Here is an 11,427-nt window from a genome sequence, read left to right as displayed (position 1 = left end):
GATTTTCGAATAAAGGCAGTCAAAAGAGAAAGGGTGGAAGTGTGCTGACATTTTCTAGGGAAGCATACCAAACATGGTTTCTAACTTAGCCGCATGAAAACCAAAATATCAATCTCTTGAGAAGTGAAGAAACTCAGAAACAAAAGGAATAAAGATCAAATATGAAAAGAAACCTAGCCTCTTAACTCGTATGAAATTTTAGACTATTGTTAGGTCTGGTAGGTATTGCTTGGTGTGATTGTAGGTTGCTTGATGATGTTAGGTTATGTTAGGTGAGAGCAATCATAGCTCTATTTATAGTTCCGTTAATGGCTTAGGGTTTCAGCTAGATTCAAGAATAGGTAGTGGAGAGTGACGACTACTAGATGATGTAAGCATAGGCGAGTGAAAATCAGAGAGTGGAGGGAAATCAGTGAGAGTTTTTTTTTACCTTAAAGAAGAGTTGTTGACCATTGAAGAAAAAACCCATCGGTCAAAGCTCTACTGTCCAAAGGTCATTGGATTTGACCTCTGGACCTCGAATAATCATATTGAGGCTTCGAGATATGCTCATGCATGCTCTAATTTGACCGAGCATAAGAGAAATTTGGAGACTTGAAGTTTCATCTTTGAGTCTAAGGTTTCAGATTTGGGGTTTTTAAATTCAATTAGTGTAATGTAAAGCAAATCGCAGACGTCATAGCCTAGGGACAAAGCAAATGATTTTCTGTGTTTTGAATTTGAAAGAACGAAGACGAAACAATGTCTCAATGCTAAGGTCAGAGTCTGGTGCTTCAGATTTAAATAACAAAAGGGAACAAACGACCAGCAGGATTCTCAGATAGGGAAGTAGGAGAGGATGATTTGGTGAGAGATTTCATGACCTTGCACGAATTTGTGCAAAGCTTGTTGATTGATGTTAATGAGAGCTTGAGAGAAACGAGAGGGAAAGAGGAAAGGGAGGCGGCTGAAGGAGTAGTAAATGATTTTAGGGTTAGAAGATTGGAGGGGGGTCTCTGAGGGTTAAAGTTTGGAGATGGAATCTGGGCCGTTGATTATTTAGATCAATGACTCGGATAATTCACGGGTTAAATAATAAAACTGAAGAATTATAGAGGCCGTTGGATCTTCTAATTCTAACGGTTGAGATTAAATCAAATTGGGTATTAAAATTAAAAGAAAATAGGAGATAAACGAGGGCCATTGATCTGCATAATGGATGGTTGGGATCTGATGTGCTTCTTTTGCGAGTGATAGAGACGGGTGACGTGGTGTGCTTTGATTGGTTCAAATGGGTTGGGGCAGATTGCCAACATAGAGAGAAGGGGTTGTTTGGACTAGACCATATCCGGATTTGGGCCTGGTATTTGGTTTGGAGTTATTTTAAAGAATAGCCATTGTGTAATTAATTAAGGAATTGTAATTGTAGTCATTTGGTCTTTAACCTTTTTAAAATTAAATTCATTAAATTAATTAATTTCTAATAAAATATAGTAAAGTTATAATTATAAAATATACTACTAATTATTGTAATTAATTATTTATAAAATACGTTATCTTCTAAATTATGATACTAATTTTAAATTATTAACATATTAGCCTATTTAACTAAAATTGAGAAAAAATTTGTTAAATTCACTATAAATCCTATGTGGTGTATATAAAAGATTGTTTTAATAATATTAAAATAGTAAGTACATTTGTAATTACATAATATTAATATTGGGTGATCAATTTCGAAATTAATAATTAATTTGTAAAAATAGGTATTTATTGAAAGAAAATACTTCCAAAATATTTATTATAAATTATTAAGCACAAGTAAATTAATTTTAAAAAAGAGGGTCAAAATTGGTCGTCAACAGCTGCCCCTCTTTGACCAGAGATGATGAAAGAGTTTTCAGGCAAAGAAATTGAACCAAAGCCAATTTTGTCCCGACTTTAGGTATACTTTGCAGGAATGGCATGAATATTATGAACTGTAAGATTGGGAGTTAAGAAGGATTCAGGGAGGATGTTGGGAAGATTTTGGGAAGTTGGGGTCGAATTCTGGCTTTGAATTACTTACATACCTCGGGCTTAACGAGGATCAGGCCTCATGTTATTTTGGAGTGAGGACTTTGGAGAAGCGACGCTCACATGAATTGCCCCAGTATCATATTATGACGATACTGTGAGACGGGAGATTTGACACTCATGATAGATTGAATTTTGCGGCTTGACTTGAAGGATTTGAAAGTTTGGAGTTCCAATGGTCGTTTCGTGCTTGAACTTGGATCCTTGGTCTGCTAATGAGTTTGTTGTCCCTCATAGCATTGTAATTTGGTCTACTTCTTAGAAAGAGTTCCACGTTGCAATATTCGTTCCTGCAAAAATTAAATACACACATACCCATATGTTGCAATGCAGAATATATTAAGATGTGATGTAAATGATGTTGTCTGCCTACCGGCGAGCAGCTATTTGGGATTCGGATGATGGGATACTTGAACTTGACTCGATTTTTTAGCCATGTTGTGTACCATTCCACAGCTATCAGAGTATTGAAAAGGTGTCTCCGCTTGTTGGGAGAGCTTGATTTGTGGAGTGCGTCTCTGCTTGTTGGGAGAGATTTGCACTGAAAAGTATCTCCGCTTGTTGGGAGAGTTTAATTTGTAGAGTGCGTCTTCGCTTGTTGGGAGAGCTTTGCACTAAAATATAAAGTAATCTCCGCTTGGGAGCGATTGACTTAAATCGTAATCATGTTTGAAGCTGCATGAGCAAAACGTCAAAACATTCAAGGTAATAGCAAAGGAAAAGAAAAGCATGCCCAAGAGATACTCTTAACTGCAAAGCTAAGTTGCGGCCATCGATTGGTAGAACGTCGGTGACAAGGTTTGCGACTGTCTATTCTGTTTCCGTTATTACGGAGCGGCGATGCGGATTGTTCCGTTGACGGAGTGAACGGTTTTCCATATACGAGACTTCGATTAGCGAAGTCGATGTTTGATTTATACATGGTGCTCCGATCGATCGAGCTGACGATTTGCTATATACAGGACTTCAATTGGTGAAGCTGGTGGCTCATTTTGTATAAGGTGCTCTGATTTGTTGAGCAGGTGGTTTGCTATATACAGGGATTCAAATGGCGAATCCAGCGGTTCTTTTTGTACAAGGTGCTCCGATTGGTTGAGCAGGTGGTTTTCTATATACAATGTGCCTTTTCCGCATCAGCGGTCTGACTCTGAGGTACCTGTAAAGGATTCAAGAATCAGCTTCAGTTGTACCAAAAAAATTTAAGTAAAGGAGAAAGGGTGATAATCATGGGAAAGTGGCGAATCTGTCATTTGCCCCAGTGTGGTCCCAACATTTCCTTGCTTCCTGTTGACCCTGTATTCAAAGAAAAATTTTTAGTGGGAGTGGGGGGTTAGTTTGTGTCGACCACAGTATCTGTTCTGCCCCAGCCCTTGACATGGCTACACCACGAGGTTCGATAGGTGGAACCTCGTTACATATTATCACATGCTACGAAAAGTTCTCCATACGTGAGCATCGCTTCTTGAAAACTCTATCATGTTCATGTTGATCCTTCGTGATGCTTTGACAACGCGGTTGCTTGCCGTTGTGACTGCGTCCTAATTTGAACTAATGCATTACAAAGGTTTCTCCTAATGTTATGACCTATCCCTTTCAGGTTGCCTACGTATCCAAAATAGAATAAGGTCTGAACGTAGTTCGTGGATGATGATAAAAAATATGATGAAGATGACCGAGCCTGACTCAGGCAGCCTACGTATCCAAATAGAATCAGGTCAAGACGTAGTTCGATTACAATAGATGCAAAATGATGAGAATAAGAATGAAACGGCTAAGTCTAACTCAGACTGCCTACGTATCCAAATGGAATTAGGCCAGAATATAGTTCAATTACAAAAGATGACTGAATCCGATGACGATTTCCTACGTATTCCTTCCTGAGGAAATCAAGTCAGCGTAGTTCCATAGCAACATACAAAAATTATATTTGGATTTTCTATTACAAAAGAAATGAGGGAGATAAACTGAACCCTACGTGGGTTGCCTACGTATCCCTCCGTGGGAAGTCAGGTTGAACGTAGTTTTTTTATAGCAAAACTTAACTCTATTTTTATTCAAACATAGTATCTCTTGATTGCGTTTGAGTTTATGGGCTTCGTGTTGATTCTTCCATCCATTTCTGCCAAGATTTGAGCTCCGCCCGACAACACTCGGTGAACCACGTAAGGACCTTGCCAACTTGGTGCAAATTTTCCTTTGGCTTCCTCCTGGTGGGGAAAGATTTTCTTAAGGACAAATTTCCCTGGTATGAACTGGCGAGGCTTCACCTTTTTGTTAAATGCACTGTCCATCCTGTTCTGATATAGCTGACCATGGCATACTACGTCCATTATCTTTTCGTCGATGAGCACGAGTTGCTCCTGTCTGACCCGTATCCACTCTGCATCGTCCAACTTGTCCTCTTGAATGACTCTTAAAGATGATATCTCGACCTCTGTGGGTATCACAACTTCGGTGTTGTATACTAACATGTACATCGTTGCCCTAGTGGATGCTCTCATGGTGGTCCGATAACTCAGTAAGGCAAAGGATAGTTTCTCGTGCCATTGCCTGTGATTGTCCACTATCTTTCACAGAATTCTCTTGATATTCTTATTGGCTACCTCAACTGCCCCATTCATTTGTGGTCTGTAGGATGTGGAGTTGTAGTGGATGATTCTGAACTTCTCGCAAATTTCTCTCATGAGGTCGCTATTGAGGTTAGCGGCATTGTCAATGATGATTGACTCAGGTATCCCAAATCGGCAAATAATGTTGTTTCGGACAAAGTCCGTCACTACCTTCTTTGTGACGGCCTTGTAGGTAGATGCTTCAACCTATTTAGTGAAGTAGTCGATGGTTACCAAGATGAAGCGGTGCCCATTTGATGCAGCGGGCTCTATGGGTCTAGTCATATCCACTCCCCATGCGGCGAACGGCCAGGGTGAACCCATCACATTCAACTCATTAGGCGGAACCCTAATGAAGTCTCCGTAAATTTGGCACTGGTTACACTTCTGTACGTAGCGAATACTATCACTTTCCATAGTCATCCAAAAGTATCAGACTCTCAAGATCTTCTTGGCTAATGTGAACCCGTTCATGTGGGGCCCGCACGTTCCTGCATGTATTTCTTCCAATACCCTGGTCTCCTCAGCGACATCTACACATCTCAACAAACCTACGTATGGGGTCCTTCTGTACAGGACTTCCCCGTTAAGGAAAAATTGATTCGCCAGTCTCCTGAGGGCTCGCTTCGGACTATTGGTATCATTTTCCGGGTACTCTCTGGTTGCAAGGAATCTCCTGCGTCGTGGTACCATGGTTTACCGTCTGGCTCTTCATCTACATGGAAGCAATAGACTTGTTGATCCCTGATCTCTACCTAGATAGGGTCGATGTAGTTCTTGTCTAGATGCTTAATCATGAATGATATAGTTGCAAGGGTGTCGGCGAACTCGTTTTGAATCCTAGGAACATGCTTGAACTCATTCTTCATGAACTTCTTGCATAACTCTTTTACGCAGTGCAGATACGGAAGGATCTTGACATTTTTGGTAGACCACTCCCCTTGGACTTGGTGTACCAATAGATCGGAATCCCCTATGATCAAAAGTTCTTTGACGTTCATGTTGACTACCATTTTGATCCCAATGATGCAGGTTGTCGTGGCCCGACCTCGGGGAGCGCGACCAGCACTCAACAGAGTTAGCCCGGTCGAGCAAGCATGCACAGTGTTATCTACCCAACTCACCCAAAAATAAGGAGACGAATGTATTTCATTAATTAGTCAGTAAGAAGTGTTGTGAACAACACCATTTCATTTCCATTAGTTATGTCTATAACAAATGTTCAAAACAGTATATTGTACAATCATAGTTAAAGTGGGAGAGATGATACAATTATAACATTTTTAGTTTTAAATTTCCCAAAATAGACACAACCCACACTATGTCTACGAAGCCTCTAACATGAACAAAAGAGTGTTATGACAGTGCCCGTAACAAGGCCCCGGCTATACCTCAAAATGCTATGTACAAAGGATAGAAGATACAGGACCCCGAAATGAAGTGGGGCTCACCAAATCAGCCGAGGAGAGGGTGCGCTGCTATCACTAGTCAATACCACCTGGAACCACCTGCATCCATTACAGATACATCGCCCCCGGCAAAAGGGACGTTAGTTCATATGGAATAGTACTAGCATGTAAATCTAAACACCCTCTCAATAGAACAAGCAACAGAAAACGGAGAATAAAATATGATATCAATAATAAACTCAAACGGTATCAAAGTGTCACATTAGGGGAAACGTAAATTTTAAGTAGGTTTCGATAATTTTAGTTGGGAGATCTTTAGCACCAATATACCACCGTGTTTTAGCACGGAGTCCAATCTCAGCCTGACTGGCTAAGCCGTCTCACCCTAGGACATATACTCACAATACCACCATGTGTGCGGCATGGCGTATGATCTCAGCCCGATCGGCTAAGCCGTCTCACCACAATGTTGTATGGGTTGACATTATATCACATCTAGATAGAAATAATCTCATCCCATTTAAGGAAAAAACATCTCAACACACCAATCCCATCCCATATAAGGGGAAACAGTCTCATCACATTAACATGAGGATTTACCCCTCAATCACTCCTACATCGGCACGTGTAGTTTTGGGGTTAGGTTGTTTTGACCTACCCTTCCTCGGTGGCTAATCGATACTCCCAAAGCATTTGTTATTAAAAGTATTTATGACTCAATTCATATTCTTTTACATGTCATTCATTTTATTGACATCATTGGCCATAACGCAATATCATTCTTGGCACATTGTCCGTGCTTCATAATGTAAGCTCACTATTCCATTTTTAATCATTATCATGGATAATCAACAACAAGGCCTTTCAAATTAAGACTTTAAACACATACTTGAGCAAATTAGGGTCTTAGGCACATATGATCTCTTATACAATTTGATGTGATCACTTTCATTTGGACTTGACTTGAAGTCACAACATTTTAATACATACTCATACTTCAAATACTCTCCCGAAGATTAGCGCAATATAATAAGAACATTCCGGAACACATTTGAACATATTCATATATATACATCATCCAACATCAAACTTACTCAGAAAAGTCAATTCATAATGGACAACTCGGGACTTACAAGATCATCATGGGAATTCAATTCTAAAAGAGAAGTTTAGCCAACATACCTTGCCTCGAACCTTTCTAAATTATCATGGAAATTCAATTTTAAGAGAGAAGTTTAGCCAAGATACCTTGCCTCGAGCCCTTTTAATTTACTAAAATATTTCGGAGATCCTAGCCACTTTAATCTAATTAGAGATATTGCAAAATTGAACACAAATTAGGAAAGAGTTCATAATTCTAGCTCACTTGAGCATTTTATCAAACACTAGGTGTGTATTAAGGTTCCAAGGTCCTCCTATGGTGGATTCTGTCATTCCACTACCCAAGCTTACCCAAAAGAGCTCAATAATCTTCTCACTACCCTAGATGGTGCATGCATATTAAATAAACAACTCCCACACCCCAGAATTTACTTGGCTTATTACCTATTTTCAGTTAAAATCACGAAATTGAGGGCTATGGAGTAAAAACTTACCTCCAGGATGAAGACCTAGTGAATTCATCTTATAATTTCTTCAACTTTGAGCAAGAATTGATGGATGGTGGACTTAGGAACTCCCCCTCTCACTCTTTGGCACTGCCTTTCTCTAGAATGTATGTTTTTGCTTCAGAAGTGGTCCATTACTCTAATATATCGAAATAGAGTCGGGTAAAAAAATTAGAAAAAGAGGAGCCCCGTCACAGATCTGCGGTCGCATATAATTCTTCTGTGGTCCACGAAATGATCCTCCGGAACTGGGAAACTCCGCCCCACTCTGCGGCCATTATGCGGTCCGCAGACCTGTTATGCGGTCGTATAATGCACCGCAGAACCTCCCTTCAAAGAATTTTCAGGTTGGTTCAGCGGTCGATGTGCGGCCCGTGAAATGGTTTTGCGATCGCATAGTGACCGCACAATATCACCCAAACTTTGCCCAATTTTCAGCTTCATTCTGCGGCCCGCAGAGTGATTCTGCGACCGCATAGTGGGCCGCAAAAATGTCTTTTTCTGCCAAAAATTTTCCTTTACTCTCCAGCGCACAGTCCAACCCAAAAAATCTGTAACATCCACATTCGTCAACACATAGTCTACCTCGGCACAACGAAATCCCGAGTTTTAGATAAAATATTTACGGGGCCTCACACATGCTTCATATTCAGCCATATTATTGGTACAAGGGAATCTTATCTTTGCCGATGCTGGATAGTGTTGTTCGGATTCCGAAATTAGGACTACCCCAATTCTGACTCCTTTGAAGTTTGCTGCTCCATCAAAAAATATTCTCCGTCCAGGGTATGACTCTGCAATATCTTCTCCGGCAAATAAGACCTCTTCGTTGGGAAAATACCTAGTGAGCGGCTCATAATTCCCGTCCATTGGATTCTCTGCGAGGTGGTCGGCTAAAGCTTCCCGTGATAGCCTTTTGAGTTATGTACACAATGTCAAATTCACTGAGGAGAATTTTTCATTTAGCTAGCTTTCCGATAGGCATTTGCTTATGAAAGATGTACTTGAGCGGGTCGAGCCGAGATATCAGATGCATAGTGTATGCTGACATGTAATTCCTTAGTTTTTGGGTGATCCAAGTCAGAGCACAACAAGTGCGCTCTATCAAAGTATATTTGGCCTCGCATTGCGTGAACTTCTTACTTAAGTAGTAGATGGCCTGCTTCTTTTTTCCAATTTTGTCATGCTATCCTAACACACATTCGAAGGTGTTATCCAAGACTGATAAATATAGTAACAATGGCTTTCCGGGCTCGGGGGGAACCAACACTGGTGGATTTGACAAATACTCCTTAATTCTGTCGAAGGCTTTCTGACACTCTTCTGTCCATTTTGTGGCAACGTCATTTTTTAGCAACTTAAAAATAGGTTCACAGATTACTATGGACTGGGATATGAAACGACTGATATAATTTAATCTACCCAGGAAACGCATCATATCTTTCTTACTCTTGGGCAGTGACAACTCCTGAATTGCCTTGATTTTTGATGGGTCCAATTCTATCCCTTTTCTGCTTACGATGATGCTTAACAATTTTCCATCAGGGACCCCGAACGCACATTTTGCCGGGTTAATTTCAAGTTGTACCTCCGTAGGCACTCAAAATATTTCTTCAAATCGTCCAAGTTCTTTGAACTCTTTCGAGACTTGATGATGATGTCATCCACATATCCTTCAATCTCCTTGTGAATCATGTCGGGAAAAGGGGTCGACATGGCCCTCATGTAAGTGGCACCAGTATTCTTGAGACCGAATGATATGACTCTGTAGCAGTAAACTCCCCAAGGTGTGGTGAAGGTTATTTTTATGCATCTTCCTTGTGCATCAAGATCTGTTGGTATCCAGCGAAACAATCCACGAACGACTGTAGTGAATGTTCCGCACAATTGTCGATGAGGATGTAGATATTTGGTAGAGGGAAGTCATCCTTTGGACTAGCTTTGTTGAGATCTCGGTAATCCACACATATCCTGATCTTCTCGTCTTTCTTAGGTACTGGGACAATATTTTCCAAACAGCTTGGATAATTGGTGACCCTTACCACATTCGCCTTTATCTCCTTGGTTACTTCCTCTTTTATCCTTAGACTCAAATCGGGCTTGAATTTCATGGGTTTTTGCTTGACCGGCGGTCTGGTGGGATCGGTAGGCAGTCGATGCGAGACAATGTCAGTACTTAATCCAGTCATGTCATCATATGACCATGCGAACACATCAATGTATTATCGGAGGAGCTCAACCAGTTTTTCCCTCTGTCCGGCTTCTAGGTGAATGTTGATTCTGTTTTCTTTCATGGCTTCTTCCCTTCCCAGATTGACCACTTCCGTTTTTTCGATATTCGGATTTTTCTTACTCTCTAGCTGTTCAATCTCTTGGGGGAGATTATTTGGCATCATACTCTTATCGGATTCCCCTTAACCTAGGTCATTTCGCTCGATGGTTTCGTTACATGTCACAATCGCGGAACGCGGGTTTTTATCGTTTTGATTACTAAAAAAAATTAAGTATAAATGAAGCGGTAAATAAAGTTGCAATATTTTAAGAAAGTGATTCTTTTTTATTTCATCAAAAGAGGAACGTCTAATCTTCAAATGAGGCAAATGACAAAAAGGTACATACACAATGCAAGCCTCAATTGACTGTGTGCTTTTCAAAAGAAAACTTCTACATTTCCACACTACCAAGACTCCCGGTGAACCAAAGATGGATTGGCAGTCCAATTCCATAGCTCTTCTCCCGTTTCGGCATTCCTGATGGTCGGTGTCTTGATGTTAGTTCCTTCAAAACATTCTTCAATCATATTCATGAATATCCTTCCCATTCCATCGATGATATCATCTTCTGGTGCTGAACTCTGGCCCGTACCTGAAACATGCTCTGGTACAAAAGCCTTTTTCTCGGAGCTACCGGTATGAGTTTTCCCCATCGGAGGCTTATATCCTATGACGTCCCTTCCTTTATGCCCGTTTGGCTCAATTGGCTCTGTAATCCCGTCTGACCTAGCTCCCAACCCGGTTCATGGTTTATATCCATGTTTTATCATCTGCCTCATGCCCATCATGGATCAATACGGCGACTTCATTCCCAAGTTTTCTCAGTCTCATCTATTTTGGTAGTCTGCATGATTTCCACTGCATGGAAAACAACTCCAAGCCCTTTAATGAACGGGACACCGTGCTTCAAATAGGCCGATTGGCCTCATTTGCCATGGACCATGATCTCTTGACATTCCCATTCAAATTTTGTACATTGTTGTAGGGTGGATGGGACAGCCCCTGCCATATGTATCCAGGGCCTTCCTAGCACCAAGTTGTATGAAGAGGAAATATCCATTACTTGAAACGATATGGGAAATTCAACCGGTCTGATCTACAAAGCCAAATAAATTTCTCCAATAACATCCTTCTACGAACCGTCAAAAGCCCTTACCCTCACATGGATTTCTTTGACTTCCCTCAGATGGATTCCCAACTCCCGCAGAGTAGAGAGCGGACAGATGTTGACTCCTGACCCTCCATCAACGAGTAGTCGGGACACCATCTTATCCCCATATTTGACGGTGATATAAAGAGCTTTGTTATGACTTACGCCTTCGACAGGAAGCTCGTCTCTTCTGAAAGTGATCATATTTGCTTCGACTATTTTCCCAATTATTGCAGCCAGCGCCTCACTGGTAGTGTTGCTTGGAACACTTACCCTACTTAGTAGTTTCATCATAGCAGCCTTATGACTGTCGGATCTCATCAA

General features: G+C 40.8%; 1 protein-coding gene across 1 annotated transcript; it reads right to left on the bottom strand.

Moving 5' to 3' along the window:
- Positions 1 to 4,109: 4,109 nt before the first annotated feature.
- LOC142177110 (uncharacterized) lies at positions 4,110 to 4,532 on the bottom strand. The gene has a single exon (XM_075245574.1). It carries the CDS (start codon positions 4,530 to 4,532, stop codon positions 4,110 to 4,112), a length of 423 nt encoding a protein of 140 aa, XP_075101675.1.
- Positions 4,533 to 11,427: the final 6,895 nt, after the last annotated feature.

This window comes from Nicotiana tabacum, chromosome 23 (genome assembly GCF_000715075.1).
Source record: "Nicotiana tabacum cultivar K326 chromosome 23, ASM71507v2, whole genome shotgun sequence".
NCBI lineage: Eukaryota > Viridiplantae > Streptophyta > Magnoliopsida > Solanales > Solanaceae > Nicotiana > Nicotiana tabacum.
The sequence above is the reverse complement of the archived record's forward strand: the minus strand, read 5'-3'. Positions and strand labels throughout refer to the sequence as shown.